Source organism: Martes martes (assembly GCF_963455335.1).
Source record: "Martes martes genome assembly, chromosome: 8".
NCBI classification, from domain to species: Eukaryota; Metazoa; Chordata; class Mammalia; order Carnivora; family Mustelidae; genus Martes; species Martes martes.
The window spans coordinates 27,339,122-27,360,947 of record NC_137895.1 but is presented as its reverse complement, the minus strand read 5'-3'; the positions used below and the strand labels follow the sequence as shown (position 1 = coordinate 27,360,947).

The following is a 21,826-nucleotide window of genomic DNA, read 5'->3' as shown; positions in this document are numbered from 1 at the left end:
TGCTAACCATGTCAATTTCAATAGTGGGGGAAAGGGCAACAAGGTGCCAGAAAAAGGGGAAATGGACTGTGCTGGGAAAATTTGGCTCTTGTCTCAGTTTTGACATCTACTGTGTTGCCTTAGATAAATCAGTTAATCTGTTTTTGCTTCCTCCTTTTTAAAATCAGGTAAGACCTGTTGACCACTAAAAAAAAAAGCCTTTTATTTCTACAATTCTAGAATAATTAAACACATTTTTTTCTTTAGCAATGTAATAACATTGCTAAAATGTACCAGTGAAAGGAAATCTAAAACACAATAAATTTTTTAAGAAAGAAACAGCAAAGTTTCTAAACTGCCTAAAGTACTCAATACTGATCATCTCTTCTTCTGGTCATCAAGCACTTTATTTGTTCTTTCTTTTAAAGATTTTATTTTTAAGTAATCTCCAATTTCAGTGTGGGGCTGGAACCTAAACTCCCCCCTCCCCAGATCAACAGTCACATGCTCCAGGATGGGCCAGCCAGGCGCCCCATGGTCATCAAGCACTTTAAATTCATAGTTCTCTTCAAAGGACTATTAAGCAAAACAGTCAATACATACATATTGGAACTACCTTAAATTTTTTTTTTTCTAATTCAGACCCTTTCATTCAGGCCTCAGAAAGACAACTTTAGTAAGCTAATGGAAAAAAAGGAGGAGGAGGAGGAGAAGGATGAGGAGAAAAACCAGAAACAAATTTTCTATAAAATACCATTGGGGCCTTACTGGTGATGTTCAAACATTCTGAGTTACAAGTGATTGTAAGGACATTGTCTGTATCTTCTTTCAAAAATGCTTTTTAAAGAACACTATTCAGAAGAAAATAACAGTTAAAAGGAAAAGGTCATCTAAAAACAGAATGTTAAAGGAATGCAATATAATTTCAAAGCATAGAGCCCATTTCAAACGAATAAATTAGCAACTTTCATCTTAATCTTGTATCTTACTACCTCTGCTAAGAAATAAGATTATCTTATACATTAACATAATGTAAAGACTCTAGTTATACCTGCTAGTAAATACCACCGTGGACTTAATAAAATATAATTGTAGGTTCTAAACTAGTAATACAAATCACCAGATTTCTTTAAAGCTTATATCAAAATGCCCACACAAATCACCAGATTTCTTTAAGGCTTTGATCAAAATGCCCCTATTAAATGCTGAGATTTAACACTGACCCATCTGCAAGCCAAAAGCTGAACTCCTCTGAAGGACTCCAGGTCCTCTAAGGATCTAGTCTGTAGCTACCCTGCAGCTTCATCTCTGCACATCATTTCACTTCCTAAACTTAACTGTTCACATTCTTCCTACTATTACCTGCCCCTTTCATGACTTCATGCCTTGGCATTTGCTGCTCTCTCTGCCCGACACCCTCTTCCTTCTTTGGAGCTGCGAATATGACCTCCTAACAGAAGCTTGTCCTGATGGTCCCAACACCCTCACACAGAGCAGCACTCTGGGCATTCTTCATTCTTCTATTACAGAGCACTGTAATTACTTTTAGATGTCTACTTCCCCTTACCTGGCTATGAGCTTTAAAGGGAGGACCCACACCTTATTAACTGCTTCCCAGTCCCTTGCATACGTTTGGTGTTTACTGACACTCACTACAAATACAAAAGGGAAAAAAGTTAAGTAACTGTGAGAAACAATTCAAATTTTCCTGTAAAAGAGTATACACATTTAACACAGTGGTTCTCAATCAGGGGCAATTTTGTCCTTAGGAAACACACAGTAAAGCATGAAGATAATTCTGGGTGTCACAAAAGAGGAAAAGGATGGGGGAAGAGGGTGCTACTGGCGTGAAGTGAGTAGAAGCCAGAGGGATGCTGCTGAACATCTTAGAATGCAAAAGGACAGCCCCCCCACAACAAAGAATTATCCAGTCACACATCAATAGTGCCTTGGTTAAGAAAGTCAGTTGTCAAGTAACTTATTCATATGTGATGATCCCATATCACATCTCAGCAATAATCACAATCCCAGTTCTGCAATTTCAATTGAAACTTCTATAACTGTTGTGTATGCACCAACACAGTCTTTATATAAAAGTGGTCCTTATACAATGATAATGCTTAACAACATTAAACCAAGAGTACTTGAAAGCATCCCGTATTTCTGAAAATTAATCTATAACTACCAGAAGGTATTGTTTTTTTTTTTTCAAAGTTTTGGTTTTTGTTTTGTTGTTGTTGTTGTTGTTGGTAACATGAGGATCAAACATGAGGATCAAAATCATGACCCCAAGATCAAGAGTCGCATGTTCCCCCAACTAAGCCAGCCAGGCGCCCGGACCAGAAGCTATTCCTAAGTCAGTAAACACTTTATTTTATTTATAAACTTCAAAGCAAACCATAGTCAAACTAATTTTCAGATGTGGAACTATGACAAAAACACAGTCTGAGGCATGAGGTAATCAGTTCCTCCAGGTCCGAAGGAAGAAAAATCTCCAAGTACAAGGAGTAAATCATGCACAGATGTCTTTACAGTTGAACACAAGAACTGACGGCAAGAGTAAAGGGCATGCCCTTGCTATTGCCAAAATCATCGGCTTATCAAGATTTAAAAAAAAAACTGACAAAACCACTGCAAAAAAAATCATCAGATGTCAATACAGGGTGGTGGATACACAAGTTAACTATTTCTCCCCCTGATACATGACCAAGTTTCACATGACTTGAACATTTCACAAAGCTATGCAGGAGCCAAGAACACTCCCTCCCTTTCCATATAGTGGATGACTCAACTGTCTTTGGCACATTCCTTGGCTTAATACTACAAATTCACTAATTTCTTTTGTCCTTTGAACTAGTTATTCTACTCCCTCAGTAACCAATTGAGTTTGGCCCCAACTTTCCAATCATTTACATTTTGTTGCACCCTATCAGTTAAAAAGGGGGGGCTCTCAAAAACAAAACCTTGAGTACAGTAACTCTTGTAGGAAATGATACTCTATCATCTTACGAACTGATTTCTAAACAATACACATACAGCTTTCCAACGCTCTTGTCTTTACATCTTAAAGGTTTTGCCTGCTTTCCCACACTGGCAGAAAGTGAAGGAGTAAGTGTCTATCACTGGATAAAGCTTACTGCGAATTTATTCTTGGAGAGCTCAAAAAAGGTACTGGGCTGAGAGGGCGAAACGCATTTTTAATTGGAGGAAAGAAAAGTTTCCAACAGTGAGTAATATCTTCCTTCTCAGCTGATTTTGCAGTAAGTGTCGGTACCACGACTGGGCCCGAGCTAGGCCGGGTTTCACCACATTCCCCATCAAAACCGCAGCCGAATGTGGCAGGTGCGTGCAAAGTTGGGGGGCGCGGTGGGCGGGGAGGGTGGAGAGGCTGAGCAAGCCTCCCGCAATCTCCCACAGGGCGCTCTCCACCCGGCTGGAGGCACTAACTCTGCATTTGCACTGCCATTCCCGGAGCTGGAAGGAACGCGCCGGCACCACACCCTCCCGCCCCGCCGCCAGTCTCACTGACAGCCCCGCGCTCGGGAGCGCGGCGCCGGGCCTGGGTGCGCGGTACCGCCGGGGAGTCGGCGCCCGCCCGGGCTCCGGCCTGCCTGCCCAGCCGCCGCCGCCGCCCCACCCGCCCTCCCTGCCCCCGCGGCCCGCCCCCGGGGCGGACGGCCGAGGCCTAACCACCTCCCGGGCTGCGGGGCCTACAGAAGGAAGGAGCCCGCGCGAAGGAGCGGCACCCGCGCCGCCGCCTCGGCTCCTCAGCTCCGCGGCGGCGCCCGCAGCCCTGGGCTCGGGCTCTCCCGCTCACGTGCTGCCGGAAAGACGGTTTCACTCTCTTACCCTCTGCAAAATCCTCCTAAACATGGTTTAAACACCACCCGGGCCGCCGCGGTGAATCTCCGGACCCTGCGCGGGACCACTCACTACTCGGGGGTGCGCGAGCGGGAGAGACTGAGTCGGGAAGGGACGGGGGAGGAGGTCGGGGCTAGGCGGTGGCGGCAGCCGCTCGGGCGGCCCCGACTTCCCCACAGGCGGCGAGAGGGAGCGCGCGCCAGCGAGCGACGAGAGAGCCTGCGAGCGCCCGCCCGCCGGCCGGGCCGCCCCCGTAACTGACAGCTGGGCGGACCCGCCCGCCGCTGCCACGCCCTCCCGGCCTGTCCATCCGCGAGGGGCGGGGACTCAAGGGGCCTGGCCCGGAACTGCGACCAATCGGAAGCGGCGGCGGCGTGGGCGGCTGCGTGACGGACAGGCGGCAGGACGCTGGCGCCGCCGCTCCTTCCGGCGGGCAAGAGGACGGCGCGGCGGCCGAGCGCACTCCCGCACTCCGTCAGAGGCCGTGCCCGCGCGCCGGCCGCGAGCCCGCTGGGGAGGTGGGTGGGGAGTCCTGGGCCCGGCCAGGGGATGTCCCCGACCTCCGCGGGAGGAGGGGTTCCGGAATGGGTACCTGCGGCAGCAGCTCTGGCCGCTTTGTAAAATTTGTCAGTGTGACCCTGGTCTTGACCCTACCCTCGACTGGATCCTCGTTTCTGCTGGGAGCGCTCAGACCCTGGGTGAAAGCAAAGGATAAAATCGCAGACACGACCTGTCTGTGTGGCTTCCCTCCTCTTGGTCAACCTCTGGTTTCGTTTCTCTGCTCCCTTGCTTCTAATTTCAGCCAAAGAGAAAGTAAAGAATCAGAAGAAAGAGTAGGAAGAAACTGGAATTTGAGTTGGCAAGAGAAGTTTAAGGTTGTCCTTTTTGGGCCATAGCATCAATATTTAATCGACTGATGTCGCTAACATGTTACATTCTCTTCCTAAAGCCCTTGTGTGGCCCATTCTCCTAAGGAATGTTAAGTCCTATTTTGGTAATAGTCATAAAGTGAATCGACATGAATGAGTCTGTTTCATAAAAATAATAATAATAATAAGGTCCCAGATAAACAGGACGTGGACTTCAAACTGACTTCCAGGCACGTCATTATTTAAACTCAAAAATCACAGCTCCGGGGGCGCCTGGGTGGCTCAGCGGGTTAACGCGTGGGACTCTGGATTTCCGGCTCACATCCGTGATCTCTGGCTGGTGTGAGTGATCTCTGGCTGGTGTGAGCAAGCCCGGCATGGGGCTCCAAGCTCAGCTGGGAATCTGCTTAGGATTCTCTCCCCCGCTCTCCCTCTGCCACTACTCCCTCAAGTGCTCGTACTCTCTCTCTCTCTAAAGTAAATAAATCTTTAAAAAAAAAAAAAAAAATCACAGCTCTGGAGTCCTACCATTCTGCTAGCATTCACAAGCTAAGAGGTTCAGGAGTTTTACCTTGGGAGGAAGAGAGAAGACTTTAATATGTATGTCTAAATATGGAAAAAGACAGAATAATGCAATTGACCTTACTGGGAGAGGGGAATCCTGAGATCTACCCAAGCAATGAATGGAGTGCGTTTTGGAAAGTACTTACAGATTCTTTGAAAAGATGCAGCAAATATTTTCAAATGAGTTAATGTAAAATGTTTCATAAAGTATTATATGGTGTAATACGTTTCTATTCCACACATGTTCTGTTTTTTATTGTGTTTTTTTGTGTTGTGTCCATTGTGCAGCAAAACAATTGTACCTACAACTAATACATTATTAATTACTATTGATAATAGCGCACTTAATTTTTTCCAGACAAACATAGCAAAGCACACACTTTCCATCTTCCCAGACACAGGTACTTTATTTTCAGACAACATGGGAAATACTTTGACCGACATAGGGCGATAGAACTATGTGGCTTAATAAATATATACTTGGTCTCTGTACCAAGTTGCTGACAGAGTTCCTAAGACCCTGGTAATTCCCTGACTGAAAGGGTGCTAGGAGCATCTTTTGTTCTAATATTTAATCTTTGACCCTGATTCCTGATGCCAAAGCTTCTAAGACCCTTGGAATAGCCACAGGGATAAGAGTGTCTGTATGCTAATGAGGTGATTGGGGGTTGGGGATTGCTAGGTAATTTTAGGATGAAGGCTAATCTCTAGAAAGATCAAGCATGATTAGCAGGTTGCAATTTTCAGGCCCACCATCCCCCCACCTCCAGGAGGGAAGAGGGGCCAAAACAGTTAATTACTAATGGTCATTGATTTACTCAAACCTGACTGTGTAATAGAACCTCCATAAAAATCCTAAACCATGAGATTTGGAGAGCTTCCAGGTTGGTGAACAAACACATCAAGGTATGATATGCCAGAAGAGAACAGGGAAGATCTGCACCCCTTCCCCCAAATCTTGCCCTATGCATCCCTTCCATTTGGCTGCCCCTGACTTCCATCTTTTGTAACAAACCAGTCATAGTAAAGTGTTTCCCTAAGTTCTGCGAGTTGTTATAGCAAACTATCAATCATGAGGAGGGTGTTGCAGGAACCCTCAATTTATAGCCAATTGGTCCAAAGCATAGGTGAAAGCCTAGAACTTGGGACTGATGTCTGATGTGGTGGGGCAATTCTGTGGGACTAAGCCCTGGACTTGGAGGGCCTGCACTAACTCCACGTAGTTAATATCAGAATTGAATTTCATTGCAGGACACCCAGTTGGTGTTGGGAGAATTGGCAAATCACTTGGTGTACAATAAAGCCCCACACAGTCAGTGTTAGAAGAGTTGTCAAGTAGGGGCACCTGCCGGCTCAGTCAGTAAAGCATATGACTCTTCATCTTGGGCTGTGGGTGGAGCCCCACATTGGATGTAGAAATTACTCAACAATTAAAATAAAAAGGGGGGGCACACCTGGGTGGCTCAGTCAGTGAAGCATCTGCCTTTGGCTCAGGTCATGATCCCAGGGTCCTGGGACTGAGTCCCATATCTGGCTCCCTGCTCAGCGGGGAGCCTGCTTCTCCCTCTCCCTGTTCTGCCTGCCACTCCCACTGCTTGTGTTCGCTCATGCTCTCTCTCTCCTCTCTTTCTCTGACAAATAAATAACTAAAAATCTTTTTTAAAAAATCTTTTTTAATCCTAAAAAAAGTGTGTTCTAAGTAGAGAAAGGAAACAGGTTTTCTTTTTTCCCACTTAAAGTGAAGTTTGTTTCTCTTTTGTTTATTTTTCAAAAGTTAATTTAGTTTAAAGCTGCTTATTAATGTCACATGCTAAGGCCTTCGACACAGGAATTCTCCTGTGGAATTTCTTGCCTAATATTAGAAGACACTCTCACCTGTTCAGCTAGATGGGTTCTTCAAAAGTTTGTGTGCTCCCCTGCAGCTTATGATATGACTGGAAAAATACCCTAGAGAACTTAATTGCTCAAAAGAAAATAAGCAATGGGTGAGATATTCATGTCTCTAATTTAGCAGCTCCCACACATAACTGTTCTGCTTACCCTGCCTGGCCACTAATCCCTATCTGTGAGTTTTCTCCATTCATACTCCATTCATTCTTTGACTCCAAGACCTCAGTCCTTTGGCTCCTCTCACCTTCGTACTACCTACCATTTCTAGATCCTCATTTCCATCAAAACCTAACTTAAGGGGTGCCTGGGTGGCTCAGTGGGTTAAAGCTTCGGCCTTTGGCTCAGGTTGTGATCCCAGGGTCCTGGAATCAAGCCCCACATCTGGCTCTCTGCTCGACGGGGGAGCCTGTCTCCCCCTCTCTCTCTCTGCCTGCCTCTCTGCCTACTTGTGATTTCTGTCTGTCAAATAAGTAAATAAAATCTTTAAAAAAAAAAAAAAAACGTAACTTAAAGTCCATGATCCAACTTTATAGCCTCCCCCCCTTATGAATATGCTTAACTTCTTCCCCTCTCTCTTCTTTGTTCGTTGTTTTCATCTAGCAGAACCCTAACCCAGCTATTCACACACTGTGTGCCCCGTAGGAGCAGGAGAACAGCGCAGGAGCAACCCGCATCCCCCCCCCCCCCCACCGCCCCGTCAACCCCCACCCCCACCCCCGTGTAGAGCTAGGGCAATCGCACTCACCTCACCTTAATAACCACAAGGCTCACAGAGGCACTCAACACTGGCTGCAGGCATCCTGTTTCCCTTGCCTGGTCTGCTTTCTCTTCTCTGGTTTTTCTTCATCCAAAATGGCTTTTACACCCGTGGTGGTTTCACTGTCTTGCCTTGCATTTTCTTCTTAGGCCACTCCAGTCAAGTAATCAAAGCTCCTTCCCCTGGCCAAAAAGCCTCCTGACTCCAATGAGACTGCTCATGTTAATGTTAAAGTTAATGACCTACCTGTTTCCTAATTAATGAACAGCTTTATTGCTTTGACTTTGACTCTTGTTTACATTGAGAACAGTTGGCCCTTCTCTCCTCAAATATTTTTCTTCTCTTGGCTTCCTTTGACAGTACACTTCCTGGCTTTTCTCCTCGATGAGCATTCCTTCTCAGACTCCTTTGACTTTTCTACTGCATAACTTAATGTTAGAGTGCCCCTGCTTTGTTCTAGGGTCCCTCTTGTTATCTGTCCCACACAGCCTGGAAGGTATCTCAACCAATCTCCTGGCTTTAAATTCCAACCGTCGGCCCAAGACCCCCAAACCTATCTCTCCCGCGCTGACCCCTTCCCAGATTTCCAGACCTGCACAACAAACCATCCACACAGTTCTCCTTGCAGGTCTAATGAGCATCTCTAACTTAACATGGCCCAAACAAAGCTTTCATTTTTTTATGTTTGAAACTGCTTCTCTGCCAATTTTCCTGTCTCGGTATCTACTACTACTGGGAACTTCATTGGATCAAACAAAAAATCTTGGAGTTACCTTTGATTTCTCTCTTTATCTCATCACTTCCCTTTCTTCCAGCCAATCCACCAGAAAATCTTGAAAAAGATTTTTTTCCAAAGCAGAGCCTAGATCTGCCACTTCTTTCCATTATCCCCCTGGTCCACAGTACCTTCATCTTCATCTCCTGTCCAGACCAACATAGGAGTTTCCTGGTTGTTCTCCCTGTTTTTACTTTGGCTTTCCTATAATCTGCAAACTACACAGAAGCCAAGAACGACTTTTAAAAATGCAAATCAGGGCACCTGGGTGGCTCAGTTGGTTGAGCGACTGCCTTCCAGCTCAGGTCATGATCCCAGACTTTCAGGATCAAGTCCCGCATCGGGCTCCCAGCTCCTTGGGGAGTCTGCTTCTCCCTCTGACCTTCTCCTCTCTCATATTCTCTCTCAAATAAATAAATAAAATCTTTTTAAAAATTTTTTCTAAAAAAATAAAAAATAAAAAAAATGCTGTCCTCTTTAACTGAAGCTTCCCATCACAATCACAACAAAATTCAAATACTTTATCCTGGCTCACACACCTTGTTGATCTGGCCCTGCCCACTTCTCTGCTTTCCATTTTTAACACTCTCCCCTTGGTTTACTCTGCCTCAGCCTCACTGAACTTTGATTCTTCAATTGCACTAAGGTTGTTCCTACCTTTGTGCCAACCAGTTCCTATTTAGGAAATGTTGTTCCCTTAAGGAGCCAAACCCATTTACAAAACCATAAGATACCTAGGAATAAACCTAACCAAAGAGGCGAAGGATCTGTACTCCGAAAACTATAGAACACTCATGAAAGAAATTGAGAAAGACACAAAGAAATGGGAAAACGTTCCATACTCATGGGTTGGAAGGACAAATATTGTTAAAATGTCTATGGTACCTAGAGCAATCTGCACATTCGGTGAAATCCCTATCAAAATACCATCAACTTTTTTCACAGAACTCAAACAAATAATCCCAAAATTTGGAGGATATGGAACCAGAATCCATGAGCTATAGAACCAGAAAGACCAACCCCAAATAGCCAGAGGAATGCTGAAAAAGAAAGCCAAAGCTGGTGGCATCACAATTCCAGACTTCAAGCTCTATTACAAAGCTGTCATCATCAAGACAGTATGGTACTGGCACAAAAACAGACACATAGATCAATGGAACAGAATAGAGAGCCCAGAAATAGACCCTCAACCCTATGGTCAACTAATCTTTGACAAAGCAGAAAAGAATGTCCAATGGAAAAAACACAGTCTCTTCAATAAATGTTGTTGGGAAAATTGGACAATCACATGCAGAAGAATGAAACTGGACCATTTCCTTATACCATACACAAAAATAGACTCAAAATGGATGAAAGACCTAAATGTGAGACAGGAATCTATTAAAATCCTAGAGGAGAACACAGGCAGCAACCTCTTTGACCTCAGCCACAGCAACTTCTTGCAAGACACATCTCCAAAGGCAAAAGGCAAAAATGAACTATTGGGATTTCATCAAAATAAAAAGCTTTTGCACAGCAAAGGAAACAGTCAACAAAACCAAAAGACAACGGACAGATGAGAGAAGATATTTGCAAATGACACATCAGATAAAGGGCTAATATACAAAATCTATAAAGAACTTATCCAACTCAAAACTCAAATAACAAATAATCCAATCAAGAAACAGGCAGAAGACATGAACAGACATTTCTCCAAAGAAGACATAAATGGCCAACAGACACATGAAAAAAAGTGCTCAACATCACTCGCCATCAGGGAAATACAAATCAAAACCACAGTGAGATACTACCTCACACCAGTCAGAATGGCTAAAATTAACAAATCAGGACACGACAGGTGTTGGTGATGATGCGGAGAAGGTGGGAATACAAGCTGATGCAGTCACTCTGGAAAACAGTTTGGAGGTTGCTCAAAAAGTTGAAAATAGAGCTACCCTATGACCCAGCAATTGCCACTACTGGGTTTTTACCCCAAAGATACAAATGTAGTGATCTGAAGGGGTACCTGCTCCCCAATGTTGATAGCAGCAATGTCCACAATAGCCAAACTATGGAAAGAGCCTTGATGTCCACTGACAGATGAATGGACAAAGATGATGTGGGATATATATATGATACACACACACACACACACACACACACACACACACACACACACACAATGGATACTACTCAGCCATCAAAAAAAAAAACGAAATTTTGACATTTGCAATGACATGGATGGAATTGGAGGGTATTGTGCTAAGTGAAATAAGTCAGTCAGAGAAAGACAATTATCCTATAATCTCACTCGTACATGGAATTTAAGAAATAAGGCAGAGGATCACAGGGGAAGAGAGAGAAAAAATGAAACAAGATGAAACCAGAGAGGAAGACGAACCATAAGAGACTCTTAGTCATAGGAAACAAACTGAGGGTTGCTGGAGTGGAGAGGGGGCGGGTGGAGGGATGGGATAGCTGAGTGAAGGACATCGGAGAGGGTATGTGCTATAATGACTGATGAATCACAGACCTGTACCCGTGAAACAAATAATACATCATATGTTAATTAATTGAATTTAAATTTTTTTAAATCACCTGAAATAAAAGACAACTTATTAAAAGAAAAAAAGAAAAGGAAATACTGTTCCCTGAGACCTTGTGGTTAATTTCATGGCATTCATGTTGTACCTCAGAAGTCTCCTCGGGGCACCTAGCTGGTTCAGTCAAAAGAGCACGTGACTCTTGATCTTGGGGTCTTGAGTTTGAGCCCCGCATTGGGTGCAGGGATTACTAAAAAAATAAATAAATAAACTTTAAAAAAAATCACATCCTCAGAGATATCTTCAAGGATCATCTCATCTAATGTGGTCTCCAGTCTATCACATCACCCATTTTAATTCTCTGCAGAGCAGAGAAAACTATCACTTCTGACTTTTCTTATTTGTCTATATCTCTCCAACAAGAATATAAGTTCCCTGACTACAAGAACTTTAATTCTTGTTTGCTGCTGTATCCTCAATAATTAAAACAGTGCCCAACAAATATCTGTTGAGGAAGGAAGGAAGGCCTGTGGTTTGAATGTTTGTGCCCTGCACCCCAAATTCATATGTTGCATCCTAAGCTCCAAAAGTGATAGTGGTGATAGTAGGTGGGGTCTTTGGGAAGTAATTAGATCATAAAGGCAGAGCCCTCATGATTGAGATTAGTATTCTTTTAAAAGAAACCATAGCGTTCTCTAGTCCCTTCCTCCATGTAAGGATAGTAATAAGCCTGCAGTCCAAAAGATAGTTCTCATCCAACCATGCTGGCACCCTGATCTCAGACTTCCAGTCTCCAGGATTGTAAGCAATAAATTTCTAACACCTGGTCTGTGGAATTTTGTTATAGCAGCTCAAACTAAGATAGAAGGTTATAGAACTATACTTATAACAGTTGCCTTACTGGGTTCCTCAGTCTAGTTATCTTCCTACTTGTGGAGATATGGTCCAAATCCAACAATCTTGAGAGTCTTTCAATAATCCTTTGATCCTACTTGGTGATCTTTTTTTCTTTTCATTTAATATGCATGTTGCTTGACTGTTGAAAATTTCCCACAACCTACGCCTGACCTTCTGCAAATTAGAACATTTTTCTTCTTGTTAATTTCACATGTGACAACCAAATAATTCATTTGCAATTAGAAGCAAATCCATGAAAAATCACAACATAATAAGCAAAGTGCAGATAATGGCTTTGTATATATGTAAGGCAAAAAGAGTTTAGGAATTCTAAAGAATATACACGGTACTACTAACCAGCTATTTGGCATCAAGCAGATTTTTTTTCAAGTAGATTTTTTTAATTTAACTGAATTGTTCACTTTTAACACACTATATTAGCAGCACTGAACCAACTAATGAAGCCTAGTATCAAGCAACTTGGTGTTTCTTTCATCCCTTGAGGGAAGTCTGAAGAGGGAGGTAAAGGCAAGGAAAGAGTGGGGAGACACATGAACTCTCCAGAAGTCCCTACTAGTTTCTGGTTTTCTCCATACTCTAGTTGACCTGATTAACCTCAAGAAGTATCAGGTCTCCACTGACTTTCTTTGGAGGTATGGTTTAGGGAAGATCCCAAATAACAGTTAATGGTTTAAAATCTATTAAAAATACTTCCCTTATTAAAATGAACAAGTCAGGAAATGACAGATGTTGGCGAGGATGTGGAGAAAGGGGAACCCTCTTACACTGTTGCTAGGAATGCCAGCTGGTGCAGCCACTCTGGAAAACAGTTTGGAGGTTCCTCAAAAAGTTGAAAATAGAGCTACGTTATGACCCAACAATTGCACTACTGGGCATTTACCCCACAGACACAACTGTAGTGATCTGAAAGGGCACCTGCACCCCAATGTTTATAGCAGCAATGTCCACAATAGCTGAACTGTGGAAAGAGCCCTCATATCCATCAACAGATGAAAGGATAAAGAAGATGTGGTGTATACATATATTACATACACAATGGAATACTACTCAGCCATCAAAAATACGAAATCTTGACATTTGCAACAACATGGATGGAACTGGAGGGTATTATGCTAAGCGAAATAGGTCAGTCAGAGAAAGACTATTATCCTATGATCTCACTCATATGTTGAATTTAAGAAACAAAACAGAGGAGCATAGGGGAAGGGAGGGAAAAATAGAACAAGATGAAACCAGAGAGGGCGACAAACCTTAAGAGGCTCTTAATCATAGGAAACAAACTGAGGGTTGCTAGATGGGAGGAGGGTGGTTGAGGGGTTGGGGTAACTAGGTGATGGACATTAAGGAGGGCTCATGATGTAATGAGCACTGGGTGGCACATAAGACTGGTGAATCACTGAACTCTACCTCTGGAACTAATAATATGTTAATTAATTGAATTTAAATTTTTAAAAATCCCAGCAAATAAATAATTAAATAAAGAAATAAATACCAGGGGGAAAAAAAGAAAAAGAATACCACGCTTAATATATATGTGATAAGCCATGGCCAAGCCTATATCATTTAAACCGCAAATTAGTGGAGTACAACATAGACCATGGAATCATGCAGAGGTGACACAACAAAACTTCCCACCTATGATCACAGGGTGGACCTCACGGGTGCTGAGATGGCTCATCCCATCCAAAGTTGGGATTTCTGACCTGGTAGACTTCTCATTTTGCATGGGTTTTCCAACCACACATGGTGGCCATGAGGCAAGCCCTGGGGATGTAGGATAACTCATCTTTTTTATCTTGTGAATATTCTTTACATTGCCTATTTGAAAAGAAATCAGTGTGAAATCAGTGTGAAGCCAAATCTAAGTCAGGATTCTTATCAGCCTTCAAACTGAGAAAGCAGCCTGCAGACCCCCTACCTGAACAGCCCACCAAATGCAATAAGGTGCATGGAGGGTACCTGGGTGGCTCAGTTGTTAAGTGTCCACCTTTGGCTCGGTCATGATCCCAGAATCCTGGGATCGAGTCCCTCATCAGGCTCCCTGCTCAGTGGGGAGTCTGCTTCTTCCTCTCCCTCTGCCTCTCTCTCTCATGAATAAATAAAGTATTTTTAAAAAATAAGATGCATAGAATTCCATAAGAGATAGTGTCACTGCACCGTAGAAATGGAACAAATATGTGAAGGTGTGTTCTCACACACTTCCAAAGTGTGCATGTGAGGTCTGGTGAAGTATTTCACGAGGTTGGTAGAGATATGTCATCCAAGTGTTGGGCAGGGCTAGTATTTCCTTGGGTTTTCTCAGTCCAGTGTTTTTCTAAACGTGTCCCTCAAAATCCTAAGTCCTCAGAGGCCACTGCAGTGAGTGGGAGCCTGTGAATGGAGTGAGCAGATCAAGTTCAGCCTTTGGAAGCTGAGCAATAGATCTCATGCTAAGTAAGAGTCGAGCTACCTTCCCTCTGGAAGAAATGTTGGAAAATAAACTGGATTCTACATAGGTTCATATATACTAGATCTAAACTATTAAGAGCAAAGAGTCTGGCCTGATTCTAGACATGTCATCCACGCTGTCTACAGCTCTATCTAAACGTTATACATGAGTTCACTGAAGTTCAAAAGTCGGAATCTTACCCATGCCTACAAAGCTCTGATTCTTTCCATCTACCACACTGAAGGTAATAATAGAAACAACGGTCAACATTTTAAAGCTCTTTTCTATTAGAAAGTTCTGGAAATGGATGGTGGGAATGGCTGTACAATAATGTGAAAGTACACTATGCCACCGAAGGGTCCACTTAAAAATAATTAAAATAAAATTAAAAAATAATAATTAAAAATAATTAAAATTTTATGTTAGGTACATTTCACCTCAATTAAAAAAGATGTGACAGTGGAAGCAAGGGGTTGGAATTGATGCTGGCATGCATCATTGGGTCTGAGGACCCAACGGGGGTCCTGCCCGACCACCCACGAGGGTCCTTGGCTACATGCAGGATAGAAATCCAGCATGAGGCTCCTGACTGGCTTAGTTGTAGAGTATGAGACTCTTGATCTCAGGTCATGATTTCAAGTCCCACACTGGGCCTAGAGCACACTTAAAAATACACAAACAAATAAAAATTAAGGATGGAAATCAACTGTGAACCAGCAGGAAGTGAGAGCAGAGTTTATTGAGAATGTACACAGGGAGCAGAGACAGAGGGAACCTCTGGGAGACTTGGAAAGGAAAAGGAGAATGAGTCTCGTGTTTGCTGGAGGTATGGGTTTTTACTGTGGATGGTGGTCTGGTGTACGTGTCCTTGCAGGCATCCAGAAACTGGTCAAACAAGTCCTTGTTCTGATATCCTCCATAAGTCCCTAAGGCTCTGGAGCATCAAGGTGTCTGGAGTCGGTGGTCTCAGAAAACATACATGATGACCTCACCTGGTCAGTCCCCAGATATCATCTATTGTTCTGGAAGACTCAGAGGAATCACTAACTCCTTGACCTTTATAGGGAGGATAAACATTAAAGCCTCTGTAAGGCAGGGATATAGGTCCTAGCAAGAAAAGATGCAGGAAAAGAAGACAAGAAAAAAAAAAAAAAAAGCTTTTTTTATGGAGTCCCTTCAGTTTCCTTGTCTCAGAATGATTCAAGGAAGGGGTCATGAGCCAAGGAGTGCTGCCAGCCTCCAGAAGCTGGAAAAGGCAGGGAACATTCTCTTCTTGAGTCTCCAGAGGGAATCAGCCCCTGAAGACACCTTGACTTGAGTCTAGTGAAACTGACAGCAGCATCTCACCCTAGAACTGTAAACTAATAAATCTGCACTGTTAAAAAAAAAAAAAAAAAAAAACACAAAAACCTCTTTTTAAAGAACAATATGTGCATTGAATTTGGAATTTATTGATTGTGACACCATGTGTAGCCAATATCTGTAAATGAGTTTTGAAAGATTAATGGAAGGAAGGAAGGAAGGAAGGAAGGAAGGAATTTCAGACCACCTGTTGGTAGTAAACTTACTGAGTAAAGCCTCTGAAACATGTAGTCTCTTTTTCCCTGACTGTGGTAATTTAAAAATATGCCTGACAAAAAAAAAAAAAAAAAAAATCTGCAAATTCTTTGACACTCCTTCCACCAAAAGGTAGACTCTAATTCTTCCCACAAAGCTGAGCAGGACTTAGTAACTTGCTCCAAATGAGTAGTTGCTACATGACTTCGGAGGCTAGTTTAAAGTGTTTGCCAAATACAAGTGGAATGTTTGCTTGTTTGTTTGTTTTATGTGATTGTTAGCTCAATAAGTCTTCCAAGAAGTTGTCTTGTTTGAGAAATCATGTGATGAACTTGACCTTGAAGCTTCTAGACATGCACTAGAACTACTCAACTTTGGAAGGACACTGCCAGAAGGTACACAGAAGAGTGACTGGTATTGTTATTACTTACCTCCCATATCTTTCTCAATGGGTCACCAGACATTCTATGGTTTCTATTACATATTATTTATTTGCTGATGATCTCCAAATCTGCAGTCTGGCTCTCTCTTCTAAATACAAAGCCAAGGGGCACCTGGGTGGCTCAGTTGGTTGAGCAAGAGACTCTTGGTTTCTGCTCAGGTGAGAATCTCAAAGAGTCATGAGATCAAGCCTCATATAGGGACTCTGTCAGAGAATCTCTCCTTGAGATTTTCTCTCTCTCTCCCTCTGCTCCTCCTCCAGATCATGCTCTCTCATAAATAAACAAATGAACAAACAAACAAACAAACAAACCCAAATATTTAATAGCCTACTGGAGAAATCTACTTCAACTACGGAATCATCAAGCTCAATCTGAAATGTCTCAACTCTAAAGTGAGTCATCGTCTGCCTCTTCTGCTCACCCTTCACTCGATTCCCTGTGACCCCCACGGTTCCCCTCACAGTGTTGGCACCAGCATGGCCAATGAGAAACTGTCCTCTTCACCTGTTCCTTTCTTACTTTTGTCCATATTCAATTAATCGCCCACTCCCATAAATTCTATCTCACATCATCCCATTTTTTGAGTCATTCCACTCTAATCTGAGATGCCAGCTCACCTCTGCTTTTGGTCTTGCGTTTCTCTAGTTCATTCTCCACCCTGTAGTGGGAGTGAGCTTTCTAAAGCACAAATCTGATCATCATTACTCCTTCAATCAGAACTTCTCATGAGTTCCTCATCCTCTTGAGGATAAAAATTTAAATCCAGTCCTGTGGCTTACAAGGCCATCACATGCCCCTGCTCCAGCTACCCCTCTGGTTCTTATCTCCAGACATTGTTTCCTTTGTACTGTTACAAATCAGGCATGGTGAACTATCACTCTTTTCTGGTTCATCTGTCTTTCCTTTATCTGAGCCATTTCATATACTATTCCATACTCCTGAAATGTTCCTTATATTCATCCTCCCTTTGTCCAGTTCCAATCTGTGCCCAACTCTTACCCCCCCACACACACCCCAACTAAGCTACACAAGCTATGTGCACCTCAGTTTTGTACTCAAACCTATTATGGGGGGAGAAGAGACCTCAGCAGACCCAGAACACTCTAGGCTACAGGACAAGTTTGTCCCTAAGGTACATCATTCAACTACCTCCTCTTGTTCTGAATACAGGACCTCCCCCACCCCACCACCAGTTTTTCAATTATAATTGGCTTCCCAGGCAGTTTTGTCTGTAAAGAGGAAATGTACTGGTCCTGTTGATGCAAACATAACAATCCACATGAATATTTTATTGCCCATTGTAAATTAATAAAATGACATTTCAGTCTCGGTGAGCTTGGATAATATGAGTTTGCCAAGAGAAAACTTTACTTTCAATGTGCTGATGAAAGTTCAAGTTTTGAGCCTGCAAAGCGAAGATTCGGAGCTTGTACCACAGTGAATTTACCAATGTAAATGTACTTCCTGATGTCTCTTGACAGCCAGTTGGCCTCCCTGGGCTGCATAATTAGAATGATGAGTTGCAGAGAATTTAGACCTACCACACTTCCATGTCCCCCCTACGATTTGATAGGAACTCAGTGCTAGAACATTCCAGAAACCATCTATTTCAGCACTACATTGCTTAAACCCATAGACAGCTTTAGAATAGTCTGAAAACCTAAAGTAGAATATTATAGTCAGGATTCAAAGAAATGGTCCTTTATAATTTACTAATGTGAAAATGTCTTGCCATAGATATGGTGGGATGAGTGAGGAATGAAAGATGATAAAGTACTTTACTTATTATTATTAATAGTTAAATTATTATTGTGTAAAAAATACTTCAGGGGAGTGAGGCACTCCCACACACACTTTCTCTGTATCTTTCGGTATTTTAAAAAGAAAGAAAGAAAACAGAAAACAAAAAACAAAAAAAAACAGGGTACCTGAGTGGCTCAGTTGATTTAAACTCCTGACTCTTGGTTTCAATTCAAGTCATGATCTCGGGGTTGTGAGATTGAGTCCTGTGTGGGGTTCCATACTCAGTGGGAACTCTGCTGGAGTTTCTCTCTCTATCTGTCAAATAAATAAATAATAAAAATCTTTGGGGGGAAAAAAAACCTCTTTTCTTTATTAAGAGAGAAAAAAATCTCCCTGATAACTCAGATCAATCATCTCATTCATGTTATCATTTCTAAATAATATTGAAATATTTAATATCATCATTGGCAAGATTACATAAAAAATGCATGGAACACTTTAAAAAAATGCTTTAAGGACGATGCTTGTTACAGGTTAGTTGACTAAACTATGGGATCCCAAAAGATATTTCATTAGACAGATTTTAGTCAACATATAAAACGGACAAGCAAATGAATTAATCTAGTGAGAAAATTAAAGAAGATCTTGGAGGAAAATAGTCTCCTTTCTCTCCCTTTTACCATGGATGTGAGGAAAAACTTCCTCTACCTGATTCTCAGCTTAAGTACCTGGGGATCTGGAAACTAAAGTAACAGAAGACAGGTTAGCAGGTGAAAAGGCGAACAATTTTTATTGATGTTAGTATTTACCTGTGCATAAGGACATCACAAAGAAGAAGAAAGAGGAGGAGAAAAAAGAGGTAGAAGAAAAGAAAGAGGAGGAAAAGAAGAGGAAGAAGAGAAAAACCAAAGAAGTGGTTGGATTTGCAGGCTAATGTGTCATTTTAACAGAGAGGGATATGTTGAGAAGTGACTAGACAAAGGGGAGGGGTGTAGTTATCTGTGGCAGATAACTGGGAAAGTGACTAGTGTGGGGGCCACTCTGGCAGGCAAATAATTTTGAGCTGAAGGCAATCGAGACCCTGTAGGCTCAACAGAAACTTTTACCCCTCCATTAATCACATAGAGGAATCTAAATTGGAGGTCTTTCCCAGAATAAGGGTCATTAGCAGAGATAAATTTTATCTGAGTGACCCATCCGGTAGTCCTGGGCAAACATCTGTTTACCAAACATTTACTCTTTTTCATCTTCCTATGAACGGCAGTCCCTTCCTTTGAAGTCCCAGACTCCTCCCCCTTTCTTAATTCAGAATGACAAACAAACCTCATTTTGCCTGACTGTCTTTGGAATTTCCATGTCTTGTGGTTTTCCCATACATAAGTACATAACGCTATTAAGTTTGATTTTCTTCTGTTAGTCTGTCTCATGCTAATTTGATTCTTAGTTCATCTAGAAGGCCTTTAAAGGAGAGAGGAAATCTTGCTCTCTGGTACTGGCAAATAGAAGTCTTGCCCCTGGCTGGGTGGGTGGAATGCTAACTTACCCTTCTAGTTTGGCACTGTCCCATTCTAATCAACTTTGCTCAAATAAACTCTTTCAAGTTTTAATATGTCCTACTTTATCTTGTAACAAGAAGTAAGGATAGCTCTCCTCACCTGGTACAGGGGAGGGAAGTCTATGTCTGGCTTTTAGGCAGAAAGAGGGAGGGCAGAGAACTCTGTTATAAAGATGATTTAAGAATTTAGGTTCTATGGACGAACTTTATTTAACACTTCATGAAGTGGACAGTCTTCTTTCGGAGAACTGCAAAATGGGGCAGAAGGCAGGGGCGCCTGGCGGGCCCAGTGATAAGAGCATGTGTCTCTTGATCTTGAGTTTGTGAGTTCAAGCCCCATGTTGGGTGTAGACATCACTTAAATAAATAAAACTTAAAAAAAAAAAAATCAGCACAGAAGGCAAGAAGCTTTTATAGGATAAAGAGCCAGGAAGAGACAAATGGAAAATACCTGATAGGCAGGGTCCACACCATCAATTTCAGGGAGAAGTCCCATACTTTCCCTGGACTTTGGGGATTGATTGACTGGGTACACGGTGCTTCTGGTCAAGCTCCAACGGAAAGATTATCTAAGCTTTAATTGGCTTTTGTGGCAGCCTCGCTCCCTGCCCTCCCTAGGAGCAGCTCCATCTTGGGCCCAGAAATTTATTTCAATGGCCCTTGATTCTGTCTGCTGTTTCTCAATTGCCTTTAGCTCAAAATATGCCCAAGTGGCATGGTCTGAACCCCTTCAATCTAAAACACCTTTCCCAAGGTATAGAGCATAGCGGGGCCTTCAAAAACAATGATTAGGTTGCCCAATTCATTTGAAATCCAGATGGGAATTTGGTTCTGATGGGTTGCAGAATATGTCACCCCAAAATACACCTCTTTGGCATAAGGGTTATTTAGAGCTGATTATTTTGAGAAGTAGCTGATGCAGAAGCTGAGAAACAGGAAGTAAGTTATCCCTTTGCAAGGAAATCTGTTTGTAAGAGTGTCCCCTCTCAGTACTAGGAAGAGGGGGTACTGCTCCTCCTGGTTACCTCCCGTAACTGTTCCCCCCCCAACACCAACCTCCCAGCGATGGACCAACACACAAACCTTTTTTTCTTTCATATTTACCTGAAGATGACTTTTAAACTGGCTTAGGCTTCTTAGGGAGTCGCTGATTTCTCCCTGGCTATCCCCTATGTGTACATAGGTATGTCTGTGAAAACACTTCTATTTGTTTCTCTTCATCTGACTTTTATTACAGGCGTCTCAGCCAATGAACGGTAAAAGGAAAGTTATTTTTTTCCTCCCCTACCATGCATTCGAGAAACTACTGCACACTGCAGGGTTTCTTTTCCTACAGTGTCTGTGGTTCTTGGTCATGCTGCTTAGAAGAATGAAGAGGTAAACCAGACGGAAAGTGCTGGGCAATAAGGCAAAGTTTATTGGGCAACAGCACAAAGGTCTCAAAGAGGTAGTGGACCCGAGAAGGTTGCCTTGGAGGGTCTAAGTCTAGGGTTTTTTAAGAGATTGTTGGAGGGCTGTTTTAATCTGATTGACTTTCCCTGCCTACCAACCAATCAGGTTTTTGTCCACGTGCTCATCTACCTATCAGATAGTTGTTTATGTGGGGAAGAGTGGTATAGAATAACAAAATGGCGTCTTTTTCCTTTTAAGGGTGGTTTCCTCTAAGGGACTAGCCCTTTTCTGCCTTTCTTCCGACTCTCCTCCATTAACTGCATTATAAAGTCCAAGGATAAAATTTGTTTAAAAAACAAAATTCAGCCAAGTAAGTTGAATGTTAAAGATCTAATTGGCTTTATCCAATAAGTCATGAATCAGGCAGCACCCTCTAGCAAAGACAAGGAAGCTCTCCACAAGTTGTAGAAAATGGAAGTTTTTTATGGGCCAAAGGGAGGGGAGGGTGGGACAAGGAAATTTAGGTCAGATTACTCCAGGAAAGTTTACCTTCCCCTAGAGGAAGGCAGGGAA

General features: G+C 42.6%; 1 protein-coding gene across 1 annotated transcript in view; it reads right to left on the bottom strand.

Moving 5' to 3' along the window:
• Positions 1-4,116, bottom strand: part of EEA1 (early endosome antigen 1) — a 118,132-nt gene extending 114,016 nt beyond the window's left edge. Inside the window, exon 1 of the mRNA XM_080809928.1 lies at positions 3,829-4,116. Coding sequence (XP_080666054.1) covers positions 3,829-3,852 — 24 coding nt within the window. The 5' untranslated portion in view covers positions 3,853-4,116. The remainder of the gene's footprint in view (positions 1-3,828) is intronic.
• Between the last annotated feature and the right edge of the window lie 17,710 nt (positions 4,117-21,826).